We start from the raw sequence: 22,968 nt of genomic DNA, 5'->3' as shown, positions 1-22,968 counted from the left end.
GATGAGGATTGAGGCAGCACTTACCCTAACCTGTGCCTCTTATAATGGGAAATTAGTTTGAATTTACACGTTTTTCATTTACAACACTTGCTCTCAGGCTGAAGGCGAGGAGTTTAGCTGAGGAGGATGACATTGGGCACATCATGACCAGCCCATCGTGGACCTATCGGTTCATGGCACGTTCAACGATCTGTCGTTTCGACACCGCACACACATCTCCCAACATGTACCCAATGACAGCTGATAAGACTACACACTTCCAGTCCTGCATCAAGCTTCGCCGGGAGCATGAATTGTTTTTTGTTTTTAGAGGGTGAAAAATGGGTGCGGTAAATACACTGGTGCGGTTAATACACGGGTGCAGTCAATACACCAGAAAATACGGTATTCAGAACAGCAAGATGATGTTCATCAATTCATGAAAAACTGCGAAAATATGACGATGGCAAATGGGAAACAGTTATCAAATATAAATTACCTGTGAATCCATTGGTAGCAAAGGATAATGCTGGAGCAGGTGTGGGCATTTCAAAGGTAACACAGCTCGTATTTGCTTGCGATATTGTTCCAAAAGGAAAGGATGTCGTTCCCGTGTTGGTGGCACTTTCTGCAATTTTAGGGCCAAAGGGGAATTTTTCAGCTGAACTCGTCATACCTTCTGTGTTTATGATCATGGGTGAACAGTCACTGGTAGATCGAAAAGAAAAAGGGGGAGGAACCTGTGGTGTAGTGGTGACTATTGCGCTGTGAGTTGAACTTGAAAGACCTCCTTCAGAGTTACTGGGAAACTCAGCACGAAAGGTAAATGATGAGGGAGTTGTCGGTGCAAGGAAAGGCATAGTCGGTGCTGCCATGGGTGTTGATTGTGAGGTCGATGCATGACTAGAAGAAAATGGCAGGATTTTCAGAAGAGGTGAGGTTGTTCTTGTGCTAATGGTCGTGGAATCTGAGGCTAAATATTGTGGTTGACATGTGCTAAGTGGTTGGGCTCGTGAAGTATCACATGTCGAGCTTATTGCAGTGGAGTACGATGCCGAAGTGGAAATTGACGCGTTGCATGATTTCCCAGAGTCTGACGCAGTGGAAACGGAAGGCCAAAACTTTGGTGGAAAAGCAAAAGATGGAGCAGTTGTAGATACCGCATGTGTGCCGAAAAGAACGGCAGGAGAACCACTTGTAGCAGCGAGAGATAAAACTGTAGAACCAGGTTGATTTGAAGACCTCAATGTGGCACTAGTGGGCAAAAGTCCAGACTGTGTGCTTGGCTGAGAATGTCGAGGAAAAGCTACAAATGCCCCTGAGGTGGTGGTTGCAGAAGTCGTGGTAACAGTGAGCAAGGCATTGGTTGGCGGTGTGACTATTGTAGTAATGGAGGAACAATTTATAGGATTTTCTGAGGATGGATAGGCAGGTAAATCAAATGACGTTATTGGAATGCTAGCTGGTGTGGAAGAATTTGTGGAGAAAACTGAAGTTGTGTTATGGGAAAGTTCTGCATGAGAGAAAGCAGACTTAAGAGTTGAAATACTACCGGGAGGCATGGTGAACGAGATGAATGCAGAATTGATGGGTGATTCCGACTGAGTGAATAGAGCAGGCATCAAGTTGCTTGAGGCAGTGGACGAAATAGTGTTTACGGCAGGATTTATTAGAGGACTAAATGCGGTAGAAAGGGAATTGCTGCTCGCAAGAGTGGATTGCAATGGAGATGGTGTACAGACAGGCAAGGTTGTAGAGAAAGGTTTTGTCATAAATGTTGAAACACAATTTGTGTTTTGATCCTGGTCTTGAAGCAAATGCATTTGGCTTGTTTCATCAAAACCAAGGGAAGAAGTGGGCTGTGGAGGTCTTTTGAGACCGAAGGCCGTGTTCCTGTTTGTTCCAGAGTCACGATAATCAGGGAGTGAAGAGGGGATTGTTGCATTAAGAAAAGAGGTCGTTGTGCCTGTGGGTAATAACAATTGCCTTTCGTTCGATTGTTGCGAGGCAGCCATAGCAGATGAAGCCTTCGCCTCAATGCTAGGATAATCGACCAACTGCAAAGTTGCTTCTTGTTGAGTGGGGAGGAATTGAGCGAGAGGTGCCTTTAACAGTCCCAGAAGTGTAGTACACCGCGACTCGGCTGGAGAGTCGATGCCACCAGTCTGTGATGCAGTTGTTGAGCTTACTGCTTCATCCAGATCTCCAATTGTATTCAACTCTGATGATCGGCTTAAGCTGGTATCCAAGGTGCCTCTTATGTCTTTGGTTGCTGGAGAAACATAACAGGCTTTCATTAAAAAAAGGCAAAGGAGCATCAAACCACAACGAACCACATCCTTCATCAGTCTTGCATGTAAAGTTATCTGCTGTAATTTTCCATGGATGCATTTTTCATTATTTGAGTAATTAACACGTTGATAGAATCACAGAATGTGTAGAAGTAAACATTTATAAAAACTACAATGGTACTCTTTGAAGTCGTGACATCGACCAATATGCCTCCACCCACATTATTACATCATTATACATCCTTGTACCAAATTTGATTTAAATCCCTTTAGCTCTTCTAAAGTATCATTTTTTTACCTGGCATGACCTCTGACCTTTGATGCAGAAATCTAATAGGTTCATCTTTTCGTCATAATATATACTTATACCAAGTTTGGTCAAAATCCCATCACAGGTTCACAAGTTAGAACAGTAACAGAATTTTTACCTAATGGGACATCTGATATTTGGCCTCTTGACCCCCTAATCGAATCAGTTCATCTTTGCATCATTATACATACTTGTGCCAAGTTTGACTTCGTTCCTTCCCTTCAGCCGTTCTTAAGTTATCGTGGTAAACAAAACCTATGACAGACTCTGGCTCAGTTGCATAAAGCATCCTCAAGGGAAAGGTTAAGGCTTTCCTTAACTTTTCCCTTAAGGATATCCTTAAGTTGAGGATGGTTGCATATATGAATAGCCATAAGGTTTCCCTTAAATCCTCCCTTAAAATTCAGGCCCTCCCTTCCTCCCACCCCTCCCGTCACTGGCTTTTCTCTACCAATTAGAAGCAACCTTTCATAAGTTACCGAGTATTATACATTGTAAGAAAGGTCACGATTCGTTGTTTGGGGTTGACGTCATTTTAAACTCATTTGCATATACGTATTGAGCACGATCGTGGCTCCACGTGCTTTATGGGTTAAGAAAAGATTTCCCTTAAGCTTTCCCTTCGCTAAGGATTTCCTTAAGTGCTGTTGCACAAGCATCCCTTCGGAAATCCTCAGCTAAGGAGGAGTCGTTGCTATGCTAGGTAACCAATCAAATTAGAGATAGGATGCTCGTCCAAAAGCACGAAAGCAAACATGTAATGAACATGTGATTTCAAATGACGCTTGTTATATTGTTGCATGGGAAACAGCTGATTTTAAATGACGCTTGTTATATTGATACATGCACGCTTGATATACACTGCATGAGGAACACGTACTTGTACCAACTTTGGAGAAAATCCAATCACTGGTTCACAAGTTATCGCGGTAACAGGGTATTTACCATGCATGACCTTTGACCTCGTGATCCCCAAAATCTAATCAGTTCATCTTTACCTCATTATACATACCTGCAACAGCTTTGACTTGGATCCCTTCAGCTGTTCTCAATGGCGGGAATGAAAACCCATCACGATCGCACGGACGGACGGACAACCCGTGTCAAAAACCAAATTTCGACATTACAGGGGCTGTAAAAATCAGACATCTTTGCTGGCCTCCTTGTGTTGTTTTCTAAAGTTTCCTCATATTTCTGCATTTGCCAGTTATGTTTTCATGATTTCAACAACCTTGCATTAATCAGGGTGTTTGTTATCAAGAGCTTTTCACAACTTTTCTAAAAACTATTTTCCGTCTTGCTGATTAAGCCATAAAGGCAGAATCAGCAGCATCCAGAACTTGTGTCGTAATGCAAACTTGTCAAAATCCATGTGAAAATCCACAACGCCCCATTATGGTGGTAATCCATGGTAATATATTTTGAAGAACTATCTCCGCTTGCTTTGCTCTTAATATAATACATGCCAGCCTTTTACATGAACAAGCAACCAGTCTCTTGAACTCCTTTAAAATTGATCAAGTTGAGCTTACTCAGAGCAGGGGCCGCATAGACTGCAGTAGAAGAGGAAGTTTCATCAATGTGCAAATCGGGTGGCTGCATCAAGAATGGAGTTGGCAACTCAGGATAGAGGCGGTATGCCGTGCAAGCCACACAATAACGTCTGCTCCCAATGTTGTCAATCAAACATGTGTCACAGCGCCAGGATTCCATTAGCATGGGGCTCTGATACTCATCTTGCGGATCCGATTTCATTTGCTTTGTGGAAGACGTGGGAATAAAGTGGTCCGGAACAAGCAATCTTGGGCGCTTGTTCTGGAAATGAACTGATGAGTGTCTGGATGTTGTCAATGATTCTGCAGAAATAACAGCAGCACATGTAAAAACAGCTGGAACAGTTGCTTCAGTAACCATACAGCAGTTGAGTGGTGAGGACATTAGATTGTTACCCGAGATGTTTCAGGTTTGGATTTTACATTTCTAGAAATCGAACTAGTCTCAGACAAATTATCAAGATACAGATAAAACCCCAACTGGATCAATAATGACGTTCAGTCAGGGAGGAAATAATCTGCCCCCGCCCCTTTTTCATCTCACCACACTTCATAGCTCATTCTTCATGCTGTTAAAACAACTTTGGATGGGCACCAAAATGCTATGTATGATAAGGCAATGCCACACACTACCAGCTAACTGAGAAATAAGCATGTAAAGAAAAGCAAAACTTTATTTCCTTTTTTTACCTAGGTTCCATCTTTTTAAATTTTTATGCAATGGATTTTTGAATTTTGAATTGCTTTGTATGGCTCCAATGCCTGACAAAATATATAAGACTTTTTTAAAAGTTAAACCCAAGCAGTGAAGCATTATAATGATTCAAAACACAAACCTGCTTTAAACTACAGATCAAAGAAAAATAACAAGAAATATGTCATGCACAGCACGATACTTGCGCCATGTGTTTTATACCTCTCCCACCCCCCCCCCCCCCCATCCCATGCCTCCTCCCCCCAAGCCTTCTCCCTCCCACAGATCTCCCGATGTCCCTGTTCTCTACTGTTGTACTTGTGTGCTTCCCTCTCTCTCCCCATCTTGTCTCCCGCTCCCTTTATTATACGTTTCATGTGTCAGTTTGTTTTTTTGTGATTAATGTTAGCTCTTACACGAGCCTCGATCTGGTACACACAAAAAAAAAAAAAAACCCGAAAATAAGTGGTTCGCCTATGATGACCTCAAAAATAATTGGTGGTTGAATACAGTGACCTAGTATGCAAATCCTCTTAAAATTTCAGGTAAATGATATGAAAATTGAGGATTATAGAAATTTGGCCTATGTTGACCTCAAAAATACTTGGTGGTTAAATTTAGTAACCAGATATGCAAATCCTATTCAAAGTTCAAGTTAATAGGATGAAAGTTGAGGATTTTAGAAATGAGGAAAGGTTGTTGACCTTTTGGCCTATGTTGATCTCCAAAATAGTTGGTGGTTGAATTCAGTTTGCTGATAATTAAGTGAATCCAATTCAAATTTAAAGTCAATCGGATGAAAACTGAGGATTTTAGAAATTCGAAAAAAAGTGGTTGACCGTTGGTCTATGTTGTCCTTTTGACTTCAAAAATATATAGGATTTTGTCGGACCACGAACTCTACCACTTGGTGAAGTTTTGCGAAGATCAGTTTAAAATTGTGACCTGCAGGCAAGTATAAGTGAGCAGACAGACAAACACAAACACATAATGAAAAATCACTCGTAGAGCGACACTTTGCAAAACAGAACAAAGTAGCATGGCACTCATAGAGAATCCTTTTGACCTCAAAAATAATTAGTAGTTGAATTCAGTGACCTGATATGCAAATCTTCAAAGTTTATGTTAATCTGATGAAAACTGACAATTTTAGAAATTTGGCCTACGTTGACCTTTTGGCCTATGCTGATCTCAAAAATAGTTGGTAGTTGAATTCAGCTAGCCGATATGTAAATCCTATTCAAATTTCAAGTCAATCGGATGAAAATTGAGGATTTTAGAATTCGGAAAAAAGTGGTTGACCTTTGGCCTATGTTGACCTTTTGACCTCAAGTATATAGGATTTTGCCAGAACACGAACTCTACCATTTGGTGAAGTTTCATGAAGATTAGTTTAATATTGTGACCTGTAGGCAAGTATAAGTGAGTGGACAGGCAAACGCACGCACGCACGCACACACACGATCAACATAGTTGCAAAAAAAATAAAAATAAATTGCCCAGTAATAACGCACAAGACCAACCAATACACTTGAAAGATCTTACATTTTTGCAAGTAAAAATGGAAAAAAAAAAAAAAAAAAAAAAAAAAAAAAAAAACTTACTTTGGTTGGTCGAATTAGACTTCAGCTGAAAAGGCCAATCCTGGAATAAAACAAGACAGAGGATTTAAACATTTCAGACGTGCTGGGATACATCGATTACAGCCCAGGATACATCACAGCAGATGAAAGTAGATCTGAGACCGTACACATTCAATAACTTACTGATTCATACACAACACTGGCCTTGCAACGCACCTCAAACCACTGACTCGACTGGTTCACGAGTTATCGCGGTAACAGGATTTTTTTTTAACCAAGCATGACCTTTGACCTCATGACCCCAATAACCAGCCAGCTCGAAATGTAACTCAAATTTAGAAAAAACTATAAATGTGGTTCTAGATTTGGTTACTTTGAAGCAATGAGATTTTGTCAGAGAAAGAATGATTTTTAAAGCAATATGTAACTAGAACAGCAAAACGAATGAAAGACTGAAGAATACGTTTGATATCACAAAGAGTGATAAAATATTAAGTGAAGAGGAAAAAGAAGAAAATTGGAGGAATTAGGCCAATACTTTTCAAGGAAATGTTTAAAAGGGGCGGTTTCAGTTTCGAAGAAACAACCTTAACATTATAAAAGTTGAATAATGAATATTTCAAAAAAGTAGTTACAAGGAGAGAAATATATGTAAACAACCTTTAACCTTAAATAAATGGATAAAAGACTAAGGGCCCTTTTTGAATATGCTTTATGTATTACATCTTAAGATACGGATATTTCCAATAAAAGCCAATTAAGCATACTCGCTCAGTCGGAAAAGTTAAAATTCCTACCAAATAAATAAAATGTATTGTCACAAAGAAAACTGATAATAGAAATATCTTATGTGTGAAAAGTAAAAATAATAAACACGTTTGGCATGTGGGACCAAAAAGTGTGGATTTGTTAAAACTAGACAAGGTGGTTCCACCAAGATGTAAAATAGGCATTCCAAAAGTTTGTTTTTTTTAATCAGGAAGTAAATTTACAACTGGAATTTCCTGCAGAATAAAATCTCCATGGTTATTCTTTTTGTGGATCTGGAACAAACTTCAGTGAGAAATTAAACAAAGACGGAAATACGAAAGCTTGAAGCACACTTAAAAGTATGGTTCATGAAGTTTGTATGAAACAACAATGATTTTGGTGATAGCACGATGTTGGATAAGAAATGAAACCGATACAGAAATGCTGTATAATTTATCCTTGATGAAAAATCCAACATTAAGAGAAAAGGTGGACAGATTGATTGCAAAATAAACTGGTATGGGTTCAATTTAGCCTCATGGCTTGATAATCCCCAAAAAATTAAACTTCAACGATGTGAACGTTAAGACTGAGGAGCGAACAAAAATGCAATCAGTCAATTATTACATAAACTAATAATCACAAAATTTAAAAGGAGGAGGGTTGATTCCTAAGTGGTCGGTTCGGTTACACATGGTCTTGTGACTTGATTGAATTTTAAAATGTCTGAGATACAAGTATGCTTTAACCCTTATTGATAAAAGGTCAGGATATGCATGGGGTTTTCCTTTGAAAAATAAGCAGCTGTCTTATGGGAGCTTTAAACAGATTTTTATAAAGCAAAAGGAAACTTCAGACATTATGGACTGATAAAGAAACAGCATTTATAAAAGAGCATTGATAAATCTTACTTAAGGTAGGCTACAGTACTTATAATAGAACTTTATGAAGCGAATATAACTAGTATTAAAGAAAAATACATGGCGTAAAATCAATATAGTATAGACAATATGAATTTCTGCACAACCCACTAAGACTAACAAGAATGGTTATCCTAGGATGGAGAACAGGTTATCTCAATTGCTACAGATATTTCTGATTTCTTAAATTATTATTTTACTAACATTGCCTCATCTGTCACTAATATAATTTCACATACTAACACAAGTTTTACTGATTATCTGCACAACCCACTTAGTTCAGATGCCAAATGCAGATTTTTCTTTTTTATGAAACGAGTACACCCGTTCACTACGGGAGCGACAGGAAGGGTCATTCCTATTTGGGGTACATAGATTACAGACGATCTATGGTGGGGTCTCAAGAACATTGGGTATGTTAATTTACCAAGTTTCTTGGAGAGAGATCACCAAGTGGTTGAAGCATTCGAGCATGCACTCCATTCAAAACCGTTAAGGAATGGCTGGCTTGGCAAGCGCAAGCTAGCAGCTTGGTAAATGAGCACAACCTGGGCTTACTCCCTTTCAGTTTCGTATAAACAGCAAGAGCGAGTTTCAAAAGTTCGCTACGAAAAATGCCACGGTAGCGGCAGAAAGGGTCATGTTATTAACCCAACATTTGTGGGGTATATAAGAGTGCCGTAGATCTCCGATCAGTTCTGTAAGTAAACCTTACTTCACGGATGTCGAGATTACTCCAAATTTCTTCATTTATTGTTATAAACAGCATTAGCGACTGTTTAAAAGGCGAATCATACGTGTTTGTGGTTTATAATTTTTTACTTCCTGTAGAAGCCGTTGCTCCCACGGAAACGCCATTATAACTATAAGCTATTTATACACGTTATCACTGCAGGAAAAACGCCTTGGGGGAATGTGGGACATTATTAGTATTCATATCGTTTTGTAATAACATTATTAATATGCGATTATCATCAATTTTGTTATTAAAAGCGACTTTGGAATAACGCCACAATAAATCTTCTTCTTTGGAAAAACGCCACAATAAAGCTAATTTAACTGATATACTCCTCAACATGCAGCCCCTTTGACGGCAATGGTGGGGAAAACCTGCTCGGGGGAGAAACCCCCCTTGGGGAGGGGGGCAAATGAATGTGCTACAACCTTCATTGTGTAAGCATTCGCCTCCTGTCAAGTTTGGTTGAGATTGGATAAGTAACGACGGAATGTATCGGGGTCAAAGATTCATCAGACAGACACCAAATGGCATATTTTAGCATGATGTGTTTCAGGGTCCACACAATGGTTTTTATTGTTTTTTTGTAACTTTAGTGTGCTGCATTAGAATCTTCTGGGTAACATATTGGTCATGAAAATTACCTTTATAAAATAAAACAGCAACATCAACACAAAAGACCTGTGAAATGAATTCCTTTTAACTCCAACCGGCCCCGGTTTAGAATAGGTACACCGTATCCCTGCGCATCGTAAGAGGCGACTAAGGGTGGCGCCAGGAAGGGCATCCGGCCATAAAAACATTGCCCCAAACAGGGAACCATGATTGTCATGGGGCCCGCAAGGCTAACCCCTGCTCTAGCGGGGAAAATGGCCTTAAAAACGATCATTCATATTCATTCATTTCCAACACAAAAACAACAACAACAAAAGACTCTATAATGCTACATTGCCCCTTGGCCTACAACATTAAAGGTCCTGTTTGTAGGTGAGGATGCTTTCACACACACCTCCATTTCTGCAATCAGGGCAGTAAAGTGTCCAGAACTACGTCTTAGAGGATGGAGAGGAAGCTGTTGCGTGTTTGGTAAAACTTGGGAGTCAGTGATGTGTGTGATAGCTGCAGCAGGTTTTGAAGATGTCATCACTTCTTCGTCCTGAGGCTTCGTCTGTAGATCCATTGTAGAAATGAAAATAAAATAAGAAACAACAGCCAAGTGATGGCTAAACACACGTGCAAGGAAAACGAAGGTTGTGGAGTCAGTAATACTTACCTGAGAAACAGAACTATTCAATAGAAGAGAAGAACAATATGAGTTGAGTGGTTTCCGACAGTGGGAGCCAAGCATCATCAATGAGGGTTGTTTTACTTGACAACTTGGAGCTTCACCACTATCAGTTCTTGAACTCGGAAACTAAAAAAATATTCAGTAAATAAATAACAGAAGGAAAAATAAATTCAAATAATATTTGGAGAAGGTTTTGCTTCAAGATTTGAAAACACCATGCAGACGGGATCAACGCAGCAAGCTTATTGGGACATATCGTGGGATGGATTAGCATCCATGATAAAGATGTTATTGAATCAGAAATGAACAAGCAATGCCAAACTATAATTGACAAAAGCTCCATTGCTTATTGTCCTCACAAACCCCTCTACAAGCCCTCTGGATTACCTTCTGTGTGCATTCCTCTCCGGAAACACCTAATGTATCTGTATGGTGTACCGTCGTCCATCCAATGATGATGATTCTCGATACCATACGCCTGTATTTCCTCTAGTGTAGATAAACTCGTAATCACCCACACCAACTCTCTGTTCATCTGTGGTGATTTCAAGTCACCTTGGTAGCTGTCCGGGTGTGAGCTTGGCAAAAACCAGCCATGGCATTGCAGCAAAGGTCTTCTGCAACTCTGTGGGCTTGCCCAATCTGTAAACCTCTCAATCCAGATTTATACTGCTGGTATGTCCTCCCTCGTGGAACGAGCAATGATGAATTTCCATCCAATCTCTCTTGTTCCTTTTATGCTCACTTTTTCTCAAGGTCCATACATCTCTGGCTATTCTAAGGGAGCAAGCTATGGTTGCATATGGGCTGGTAGGATAGCTTGTAGGTATGCACACTCACCTCTGAACGTATGGTCTAGGCGTGATTTTTACCCATGCTATAAAATCTCATCTTGGTATTTCGCAAGCAGGATGATTCATCAACGTGTTTGCCGTCCCTCAGATAGACATTAAACTGAGCCTAGAGATAGCTTAAGAAAGTAGACTTCGACATCCTTCGGCCAGCATTAATTGGAGGATGTTAAAGATCCCATGGTGCCAATCGCCAAGAGTAGACGAGTTATGGCCGGCACCCTGGCCAAATTCCAAATGTAGCTTAGAGGGGGAACTGCAGCAGTGGCACACTGGCACAGCTATGTCTCCAGTTAATGATGCTACCCACATTCAGGTGCAGCCACGAAGGTGGCGCAGACTATGGCTGTTTGCCCAGACCCACTGGCAGGGTCTTCAATCTACCCTCTCACAAAAGGATTGAGCCACGATCACTACAGCAACTAATATGGATTCTTTCTGCGAATACTTTCAAAAAGTCTACTTTCTCAAAGTCACCAGTTTATCCCATCCTGTGTGGCTATCCTACCAATCTGTGAGAGTCTACAAACCCAAATCAAGTGGGAAGGTAGTTACATTCCTGCAGCTTGCTTTCTCAGCATGGAAAGCTAACCTGGCCAAGGATAACTTTCATTCATTCTGCATGGCTCGCAAAGTGTGCATGTCCATCCGAGGCAAGCCAGAAAACAATCGTACAAATCTCAAGGCTGAACTCTCCCACAATCCTCCTTCCTCCAGGCCATGGGGGTGGCCTTGTCAAGTCTGTCTCTGGTGTATGCTCAACCTCCACCCCCATGTCCCTCACCTCAAACAGCATTACCGCAGACACTGCCAGCGATGAGGAAGAATGTCTAAATTCTGTCTTTACCTCCAAATCTCATGTACCGAACCTATTCCATTCTGTCCGCATCTTATCCCAACGTACCCACTGTCTACTGGACTACATGTCCTTCTCACCCGAGAAGGTAAAGAAAGTTCTGTCTGGCATAGACCCTGCTTCAGTGATGGACCCAGATTGCATCAGTGCCCAGGTTCTCCAATCCTGCTGTGCTGTTCTTGCGTCCCCTCTGTATGCCCTATCCAGTCTTTCCTTTTCCTTTGATCTCCTCCCTCTACATGGGAGTCAGCAAATACCACTCCCGTCCACAAGAAGGGTGCAAACACAGAGCATACCCATTATAAGACAGTGAGTTTACTTCCAATTACATGCAAAGTCATGGAATCCACAATTGTTTTTTCATGTCAAGTCTTTAGTGTTTACAATGCAAGAAAAAAAATTCAAGAAGTCACAAGGAAACCCACTTAACAAGCATGCTGTCAGTGGCACCAATTGGTAAAATTTAGAGAGAGAAAACTCAAATCCGCATTCAAGTAGTGCAGAAAAATATGAATGAACAAACCCCCTCACTGGAGAATGAGTCGATGGGAATTTTCCTGGCATCCTGGAAATGGAGATAATAGCAATGAATAAATAGCCCACCAAAGGGTAAATTTCTCACAATATCCTGCAGCATAGTTAAAAATCTTCTTTTTTTTTTTTTTTTTGAAAGACACAAATTTATGCAAGAAAGGATGATAACGTCCAAAGCACATTTTAATCTTTATGCTACACCAGTCACCATGAATATCCTGGAGAATATGATCTCACTCATACCCTTGTTTCATTGGCTATTCTCTTCTCCCATTTCAATTGGTGCTGCAACACGTTCAGCACAATGCTGCAAATTACAAGTCAATACTGCGGTATTTACATGCACGAGGCATGATGTTCGTCAACATAAATCGTGAGTGCAATCCATCGCAGTGCACCAAACAAAACTGAGCATTCAATGCAGAGCCTCGCCGGGGTGCATCGATTATAGTAGATCGGAGAATTAAAAAAAAAAAAAATCGGAGAATGAACAAGAATGATCGGAGAATCGTAGATCGGAAATGATCGTAGATCGGAGAATGAACAACATTATATCAAAGTACATTTGAGTGTGGGCGCACACTCGCCAATTAATTTAAAAAGCTTCCCCTATACATTCAGGAACAGGGGAGGCTAATGAATGAGTGGAGTTTACACAATGAGCCAGCAAGCAAGTGTCAATACCTTATCTCCTCTCAACTCATTTATTGAAGCTGACTCAACTTTACAAACTTTTATGTCACCGCTCTATGTTCAAAGAGAACCTCCCCTCTTAGATTGATTTATCACCACTTTGCAAAAAATATTAATAAACAAAACATAACTCTTTACTAATTTGTTCATGCTTATTGTTTAGTTGGAAATACACTTAAGAGGCTTTAGACGCAATAATCCTTCATCCTTGCAAGAATGACAGGTAGTACATAAATCATTAGATTCAGGACCTACAGCACAATTCTACTTTGACCTAAATATATGAACATTTTCCTTAGAATTACCGTTCAGGGCAAGCGAAAGCTCCCTCTACCGCACTATCAACTAGAGAGTTCATGGAACACTATACCTCACGCTGTCTTGAGAAACAAGGACACGGGTAGGTCAACGTGCGGCAAATTGGATTGGTCGTGGTGATGCAAAATGCCGTAATATTTTGTCAAAGTACTGCCAAACGGAAGGGTTTCAAAAGTTCTAAAAAGCTGATTTGTGTTCTTCAGTGTTTAAGAATATAATTAAATTTAAATAAAATAAAATAAAGATTTTAAAGGCCGGAGAAAAATAACTTCCGGAGGTTTTGCGCCGTTGATGCAGCGTCAGAGAGGACCGACATAATATTATTACTCTGCCCGTCTCCCTGGCACATTGAAACAAAATTGAAAATCATTCCAAACAGGAAATTGTTTTTAATGACGTCATAAAGGACACAAACAACAGGCACGAAGAACTAATGTAATGTGTTAGATAGGGTGATGTAATAGTATCTGGACAAAATGGCTGTAAAACCCAGAATTAATTTATTCATAAACCTTGAAACATCTGTTTAAATTGAATTATACCTGAACACTGTGGAATACAAATCACCTTCATAATACTTCCAATAATCATGATATATATATATATTTATGGTTGTGGTTGTGGGAATGTCAATCGTTTACAAAGCATGCATAAACGATTTGTGTTGTTTAAGGTGTATTGCGTAAGAAATGGCAGGTCTGTACATGCCATATTAACCTAAATATTAGGAAACCATTTTCAGATGGGCAGCCATTTTTAAATCTTGATTATTTCAAATTGTCCAAGGATGATAACTTCACACCCACCTGGAAGTCTTTATATTGGTCATGTAAACGAATAATCAACAGAGAGAAAAAAAAAAAACTTTATCCAGGAATTTCTGGTCCTGCTCCCGACTGCCGGACGAATGAAAAATAAATCTCTTGATAGACGATGCACAACACCACAGAGTATTTTACAATTTTCTGCTAATAGTCCGACTGGTTTGAAAAGTGCAGCACAAAACAAGAGACTTACCCTGACAGGGGAAGACATATTCTCCAATTGTTCGAGTATCTTTTTTGCAGAATTTGCTGGTAAACGGAGGGCGAGTGTGTCAATACCAGCTTTTTGATTCATCCCAAAAGGCTGAGGTTTGAAAAGACAAAAAAAAAATGCTTGCAAAACATATACATATACAAACAAAACATATACAAAAACATACATAGTGGCAATACAGTGCCTTCAGAAAGTATAAACACCCCTACTTGTCTCCTCTCAAACTGACAGGTCAAGTGATTTGTTCTACACCGCTCCTTTCCTATGCCATCTCCAGGCACTGCATAACGTCATTGCCGGGCACCGAAGGGGGCTCGGCAATGACGCATGCTGAAAGGGAGTACTCAGTTTTCACTCTGGTTGTTTGTTTTTCTTGGTTGTCCGGGTGATATCTCAGCCATCCTCTGAGCTAGGAAGCTGAACTTTTGGCACAATAGTGAGCAAGTGCTTTGACAAAAACGGTATTTTTTTTTTTGATGAATCAATTAATTGATTAGTTATTTAATTAATATCGATTAATTAAGTACTTATTTATTTGCTTTCTCTTCTGGGTATTATCTCAGGCACCTTTGGAGCTAAGAAGCTCACATTTGGATACGGCAGTGACCAAGTGATTTGGCTGTAAAGGCTATTTTTGATTTATTGATTGATCAATTAATCGATTAATTATTTAATTATTCATTTCATGACTTAATTAATTACATTTTTAAAGTTACAGATTCGGGTGAAATGGTGGTGGTTTAGGAATTATATTAGCAAATTGATTAATAATTTAATTATTCTATGATTTTTATTTATTTATTTTCATTATCAATTATTTATTTCCTTTCTCTTCTGGGAATTATCCCAGGCACCTTTTTGAGCTAGGAAGCTAATATTCGGACATGACAGTGACCAAGTGATGTGGCTATAAAGGATATTTTTGATTTATTGATTAATCAATTAATCAATGAATTATTTAATTCTTCAATAATCAATTAATTATTTAATTTTCTCGAGTATTGACCCATTTCATTAATTTTCAAAAAATTACATCTTCGGATGAAACACTGGTGGTTGTTGAAACACTATTAGCTAATTGATGAAGAAATTATTTTACGATTATTGTTTATTGATTTTAATTAGGCAATTAATCAAATCAAGTATTGTACACCTCTCCTTCCCAATACCATGTCTATGTGCTGCACGAAGTTTAGAGCCATAAAAATAACTTCCAGAAGTTTAGAGCCATTGATGCAATGTTAGAGGACTGAGATAATATGTATTGTCTGTCTGTCTGCCTGGCACTTTGAAATAAAATTGAAAATCATTCCAAACAGGAAACTTTCTCTTTTTAAGGACGTCATAAAGGACACAAACAACAGGCACGAAGAACTAATGTAATGTGATCGGGTGATGTAATAGACTGGATAAAACGGTGGTAAGTTGGACGAGTTATGCCAAATCCTAACCCTAACAAACAATGAGTGGTCACCACTTGCACTTAGTCTTTCCGCTGCCCACACGGGGGATGCTTTGTGTAGACTTATTCCGCCTAACTCCGTTAACCTGCAAATAGGATTCACATTCTGACCTTCCTGCAAAAATTTAGAACATGAAAATAAAACACCTGTGTAACCTTTAGACATTAACCTAATAATTTATGACAAAATCTACTACAAAACAGCTAATCTTTTTAATACCTAGATTTTATTACACTTATCTAAGGCTCAAGGTGGAGCTTATTGTTACTTATTTACCTTTTATGATATAATTTGAGGATACAGTGGATGAAGAATGATGAATACAAGAAAGACAAAATGGAGAACATAAGCCATATGAGACCGTCTCAAAGTACGTGATGATGATTGTATGTTAACAGTATGATGTATGGCACTGATGTCACTCGTGACATCCCGTGTGCTGGGGTCGGAGACAAAAGGAAACAAATTTAAAACTGGGCTGGATTTTCGTCAACAGGGCGTGATCGAGCTGCAAATTACAGTCAATAGAGACGTTACCATGCCTGAACAGCTATAATCTGCTCATAGAGACGAGGCTTAAATGTACTTTCTATGAAGAAAACATTTTTTTTGTCATAGCACATACTAAATTGCCCTCACTGTGTAAGGTGCTGAACAAGCAATGGGCGATCGCCACTTGCAGTTAGTCTTTCCACTGCCCAAACGGGGGATGCTCTGTGTGGACTTATTCCGGCTCCCTCCGTTAACCTGCAAATAAGAAGGGTATAAATCAAAATAAAGACAAGTTACAGCACTGTAGTTGCAAGAAGGAAGCCAGACATCAACAATACATACATATACATAAACACATAAACACACAAACACACACACACACACACACACACACACACACACACACACACACACACACACACACACACACACACACACACACACACACACACACACACACACACACACACACACACACACACACACACATATATTTATAGAAACACATACATACATATGGCTAATTCCATATTTGTGGGGTCCAGCATGTGACATTAGGTGGAAAATTTCAAATCACTTAAATATGCATAAACATGTGATTTAGTTGTAGTAAAATACTTGTTTTCAGAAATTTGAAAAACGGTACTACACACAACGCTCTCTATTGAGGAGAAAATCATTTGAATGGTCATGGTTCAGGCTTAATATTGTTGCGAATATGGAATTTGGCCTCCATATCCGCTTGTAAATATTCCCCTATTTTCTCCAATACTCCCCAACTTTCCCCAATCCCCCATTCCCTAGTCCCATTGCATGTAAATAACAATCAGTAGAGCCGACCTTCCCCTTATTCCCCCATTAAATGTCGTGCCCAGGTCCACCGCACCACACGTAGACAACTTTCGGACATCTTCCTAGTTATTCTTAATCTATGTCAGTTAAGGCCTCGTTTCCATTAATTATGACTCTTCGTTGCACCAGAATGTGATTATATGGCATCAGTAGTGAGTTTAGGACCTTTCCCATACCTCCTCCCATCTTCTTCCCCAAACAACAACAATAACAACAACTACAACAACAATTACAACTACAACTACGACTACAACAACAGAGGGGCGGGGAGTGTGCGTCCACACACCGGCTCGGTTACCCGCCATGACCATGCGCTCCACGGCGTTACCCCGAAGGGGCTGGCTGTCAGCTCCTCGTCAGGGGCGGAGCCAGTAACCCCCCCACGCACCCAATGAGAAGCAACGTGCCGATTCCATCTGGGGCGGAGCTAACGAGCCGAGGGCGTGTCACTCCCCGCCGGATATACGCGGCCCCGCGCCGGATGTGATGTCAGATGCGCCTCAGCTTGGAGAGAGAAGCCACCGCCACCCCCAGCGCGACGATACCTCCCCGCATCTTTGGACCGGATCGGACCGTACTGTACCCTGCCCCGAGCCCAGGAGGACCTGGAGCCATCGATACCCGCTTTCCTGCCATCAACCCCCGTGTGAGTCAGCCGTTGTCCCGTTTGTCTGTCGTCTGTCCGGGGTTAATATAAGAGTGTGTCTAAGTGCCTGTCTTTCTGTGATTATACCTCTAGCCCCTGTAATCTGACCTTTCCGTACGAATATAATCTCCTCCGGAGGTCTTGAGAATTGAAACATTGGTGTCGTATTGTGTTATTGTAATCCAGCCGGGTGTCTTCTTTTTCTTATTGAGCCAGCATCGCGCGACTAGTCAACGTTCGGGCACAATCGGGTAACTTGTGCAGACGTGGTCATACCATAAAACCGCTCGGTAAATAACATCCAAGCCACGTCTGTAACAATTGGTGTCTGGGAGTGAGATTCGAGGCCCGACCAAATTTTGAAAAAAAAAAAAACGAATAGAGAAAAAAAAAAAAAAAATTTGGTCAAAATTTGGAGCGGCCGAAATTTGTTTTGTTTTACGAAACTCGAATTTTGCAAGTCGCGCTATGGCGGATCAAGACGGCTGGGGTCCGGTAGGGGAGAGTGAAGCAGGGTCGGTCCAGGACCAAATTGAGGGACATGAGGGACATGAGGAGAGCGAAACAGCGGGGGTAGCAGACGCGCGAAATGGCGCCTCGCACATAGCTACGGCGGCCGCACCCGCTGCACAAGTGGGAGGGATGGCCCAGATGCAGGTCCTCATGGAGCAATTTATGGCGCAAATGCAGGCGTCCCTCAAACTGCAGAGTAACCAATTGGGGAACCGGATGGATGCTCAGAGTGAGCAAATGAGGGTTGATAGTGGGCGAATGGAGGGCCAAATGGGGGTAATGGGAAACCAAATGGGGGTAATGAGGGACGAAGCGAGGGGTACTGGTGAGAAGGTAGACAAAAATTTTGAGGGGTTAGACAACGGGATAAAAGAAGTGAAAAATGGGTTAATGGGGGTAGAAAATAGAATGGCTGCCCAGGAGAATCAGATAGAGGGAGTGAAAAATGGGTTAGAGGGGTTAGAAAACAGTATGGAAGGCAAATTGAGGGACATGAGGGACCAAGCGGAAAGGGAAGTTAAACAAATGGAGCAGCAGATAGAGGGGGTCAGAATGGGGGTAGAAACCAAACTGGATGCTCACAGGGAGGAAATGGAGCAGATGAGGGTGGCATCTGGGCAGGAGATGCAAGTAATGGGGGAGGAGATCAGGAGAGGAGTGAGTGAGGAGGTCGGAGGAGTGCGCGAGGAGGTGAGGCACTGTGAGGAGCACATGGAAAAGGAGGTGAGAAAGGGGACTGTAAAGTTACAAGGGGGCATAGAGGACCTGACGCAGGAGGTGGAACAGCTGACGGAGGGACAAAAAGGACTAACGGAGCAGGTTCAAAGGAACACTGCAGTATTAGGAGGTTTAAAAGCGACACAAAACGACATAAAAAACGACTTAATAGCGACAAAGAGGGAATGTCAGATAGTACGTGAGGGACTGACAACGAGGTTGGACGAGGTGATAGAGGTAATGGAGACGAAGGACCGGCAGGTGAGGACGCACATGGAAACGGTCAAGGTAGCCTTGGAGGACGAGCTTGAGGAGACGTACCGGGGAATAAAAGAGGTGAGGCACAAATTAGAAGAAGTGGAAGAAGGGGTGAGCGAAATTAAGAAGCGACGGAGAGGGGATAACAAAGAGATAAAAGAGGAGATAAAAGAATTGGTCCAAAGTCTGTGTTTGGATCGTGATGTGCTCGTTAACCGGATGAGGGATTCGCAGGTGATGGAGGAGAAGCGAAGAGGAAGAGGACCCGGTGTAAGTGGTGACCAATATGGTCGTGCGTATGATGCGCCAGGGGATTTAAGAAGCTTGGGGGTCGAGATAGACCCGGGTGTTCGTGAGAGGCCACTGGTGAAGTGTGCGACAGGTCTGGTGTGCGAAAAAGGAGGTGTGCGAGAAAGTCCGACTCTGGGGTGTGTGAGGAAAAAGTGCACGCCAAGGAGTGAGGGTGCTGGCGAGAGTGAGTCGGTCGTAGCGAGTGTGCGAGGGAGCACATGGAAGCGCGGTGTGGTAAGTGTTACAGAGGGTGTGACGGGAGAGTGTGCGCAAGGGTGTGCGCGAGAGAGGTGTGTAACGGACAGGTGCATGAGGAAAGAGTGCGCTGTCAGAAGTAAGGAAGAGTGTCCACCTGTGGTGAGTGTTACAGAGGGTGTAACGGGAGAGTGTGCGCGAGAAAGGTGTGTGACGGACAGGTGCACGAGGAAAGAGTGCGCTGTCAAGAGGAAGGGTGAGTGCGCTGTCAGGAATGGAGGTGAAAGTAGTGAGAGTGACATGGAGCGTGAGTTAGTTGTGACAGGTGAGAGAGGATGTACACCTGGGATGGAAGGATGCACACCTGGAATGGTAGAGCGTGAGTGGGAATGCACGCTGGAGTTGGTGGTGAGGCACGTGGTTGGGTGTGCGAATGAGAGCACACCTGTGATTGTCACAGAGGAGGTGACCGAGGAGGGGGCGCGAAGAGGTGTATTGGTGAGGTGTGCGAGCGACGAATGTGTGCCAAAGTGTTCGGTGGTCAGGTGTGTGACCAAGGCTGTGAGTGGAATGAGTGTACCTGGGTGTGTAAGGAAAGGTACGAGGAGCATGGGCACGGCTGGATGTGTGAGCAAGGAACGGGCTGCGGGGTGTAAGCGTCCAGGTGAAGCATCGACGTTAGACGGGGTAGAGTTTAGAACGACTTATAGCCGAGTCGGGCCCTCGGTGCGTGCTGGGCCTCGCTTTGAACGGCCGCGTCCGTGCTCCACTAGGCGGAGCTGGCAGCCCGATAGAAAGGGTCGTCATGGCGACCACTTTTTGGTGAGACGTGCCGGCAGGTCTAGATCGGGGCATTGGATGGCTCCACGCCGAGGTGGTGTGTGGGATCTCGGCACGGGTAAGCCCCCGTCCCTGCACCGAGTGCCGGACGCATCCAGCCGCTGGCACAAAACAACCAGCATTCATTGTTTGGCTTTACGAAGCCGGGCTTTGGACAGGAATTGGCGCACCGAGAGGTATTAGTGAGTCGACTGGGTGATGAGGATAGTGTTTTGGACCCAAAATTGGAGAAAAACAAAATTTGATGATTGGCAAGGGATTGGCAGTAGTGATTGGCAGATGATGGGTAGTGATTGGCAAATTTTTAATTTGTTGAAATTTGATGTGCAAAATTGGTAGTGAGAGACCCCCGATGTGGTGGGATGGCATCCCTGCCACCCTTCCCATGTGGGGCAAAGGAGCAATAGCTTATGGGGTGTATGGCAGTGAAAACTAGCCCGGGTGGGTTAGGATATTGTGTGTAGGGATCTAGAAGATGACATTAGGTAACGTTAAGATTAGTTAGTGACTGATACCTGTAGTGGGGACGCAGGTAGATTAGTATGGATGATAATGACGAGGGAGCGCAATAGTTTAAAGGGACGACTGGGAAGCGCAAGTTTCAGAAGGGAGTAGTTAGCTGAGATGATGCCGTGTTTGTGAGAATTGAACAGGTGTGATTGCACAGGTGTGCAACTGGACAGGTGTGTGGAGCAGTGTATGAGTAGTGAGTGTGTGGATCAGCGCGAATGCGCTTGGGGAGAGAAGGGTGCAGGTGGCACCAGGTGTGAGAGCACAGGTGTGCAGGTACAGGTGTGTGGAGAGAGTTGGAGTGAGTGGTACGGAGTGGTGTGCATGGTGCGAAGGTGTGGATGGGGGAAGAGTGGACCCCTTTCACGAGTACCCGGGGCGGGTAGTGTAAGTGTTAGGTAGAGGGTGCAGGTAAATTGTGGTTGGATATTGGCATTTGTGGTGCGGTTGCAGAATGGTGTTGTGAATGGGTGCATTAGTGTTGTGGAAATGGCTGGGCGTGTAGCCTGTTAGTGTGTGTAGTTGGTTGGGCACTCCACCACTGTGAGGATGTCGGCCAGGTGAGGCCGCAGGTGGGCTCTGGGAGCCGGTAGTTGTGAGTGGGTGCCTGAGGATCCCGGGTGTGGATCGGGCAGCCCAGTGCCAGAGAGGGCACGGAGTGGGGAGAGAGCCAGAGGGCCTTCCCCTGGTAGTTAGGTTAGGGTAAGGAGCAGGTAAGCTCGGAGGCAACTGCAGTGGTGGAGGTGTGCAGGTGGGTAGACCCACTGGGAGAGGTACACGTCGCAGCCCAGAAATTGTACGAGGGCACCGGGAGATGAATCGGGGGAGTGAGACCCCAAATTGAAGAGCACCACAGTTTGGCCAATGGGAATTGGTTTTTAGAACCCATAGTGTAAGAGGGCCAATGGTTTGGCCGGAGAAAGACCCCGGGTAGTGTAAAGTTGTTAAAGTCATTTAGGCGATAGTTAGGATTGATGAACCTGTCGCACCATACGCAGCCACTTACCTGTGGTGATGATGATGACTCCACACCTGTGTTTTCTTTACCTGGTCCCCCAACTGGGGACCTGGGGGCAACTGAGTCAGATGCGCCTCAGCTTGGAGAGAGAAGCCACCGCCACCCCCAGCGCGACGATACCTCCCCGCATCTTTGGACCGGACCGGACCGTACTGTACCCTGCCCCGAGCCCAGGAGGACCTGGAGCCATCGATACCCGCTTTCCTGCCATCAACCCCCGTGTGAGTCAGCCGTTGTCCCGTTTGTCTGTCGTCTGTCCGGGGTTAATATAAGAGTGTGTCTAAGTGCCTGTCTTTCTGTGATTATACCTCTAGCCCCTGTAATCTGACCTTTCCGTACGAATATAATCTCCTCCGGAGGTCTTGAGAATTGAAACATTGGTGTCGTATTGTGTTATTGTAATCCAGCCGGGTGTCTTCTTTTTCTTATTGAGCCAGCATCGCGCGACTAGTCAACGTTCGGGTATAATATCGAGCATAATCTTGTGCAGACGTGGTCATCCCAAAACCGCTCGGTGAATAACATCCAAGCCACGTCTGTAACAATTACCTGGTCCCCCAACAATCGGGTAAATTGTTACAGACGTGGCTTGGATGTTATTTACCGAGCGGTTTTATGGTATGACCACGTCTGCACAAGTTACCCGATTGTGCCCGAACGTTGACTAGTCGCGCGATGCTGGCTCAATAAGAAAAAGAAGACACCCGGCTGGATTACAATAACACAATACGACACCAATGTTTCAATTCTCAAGACCTCCGGAGGAGATTATATTCGTA

General features: G+C 42.8%; 1 protein-coding gene across 2 annotated transcripts in view; it reads right to left on the bottom strand.

The window, feature by feature from the left end:
- LOC137432584 (uncharacterized) overlaps positions 1 to 22,968 on the bottom strand; it is a 66,812-nt gene that overhangs the window by 5,231 nt on the left and 38,613 nt on the right. For both annotated transcript variants that reach the window (XM_068124628.2, XM_068124629.2), the window contains exons 6-13: positions 16,497 to 16,604; positions 14,374 to 14,484; positions 12,335 to 12,376; positions 10,090 to 10,230; positions 9,826 to 9,984; positions 6,432 to 6,471; positions 4,113 to 4,436; positions 479 to 2,251 (exon numbers count right to left, since the gene is read on the bottom strand). In XM_068124628.2, coding sequence (XP_067980729.2) covers positions 479 to 2,251; positions 4,113 to 4,436; positions 6,432 to 6,471; positions 9,826 to 9,984; positions 10,090 to 10,230; positions 12,335 to 12,376; positions 14,374 to 14,484; positions 16,497 to 16,604 — 2,698 coding nt within the window. The remainder of the gene's footprint in view (positions 1 to 478; positions 2,252 to 4,112; positions 4,437 to 6,431; positions 6,472 to 9,825; positions 9,985 to 10,089; positions 10,231 to 12,334; positions 12,377 to 14,373; positions 14,485 to 16,496; positions 16,605 to 22,968) is intronic.

Source organism: Myxine glutinosa, chromosome 8 (genome assembly GCF_964187855.1).
Source record: "Myxine glutinosa chromosome 8, kmMyxGlut1.1, whole genome shotgun sequence".
In the NCBI taxonomy this organism is placed as follows: Eukaryota; Metazoa; Chordata; class Myxini; order Myxiniformes; family Myxinidae; genus Myxine; species Myxine glutinosa.
The sequence above is the reverse complement of the archived record's forward strand: the minus strand, read 5'-3'. Positions and strand labels throughout refer to the sequence as shown.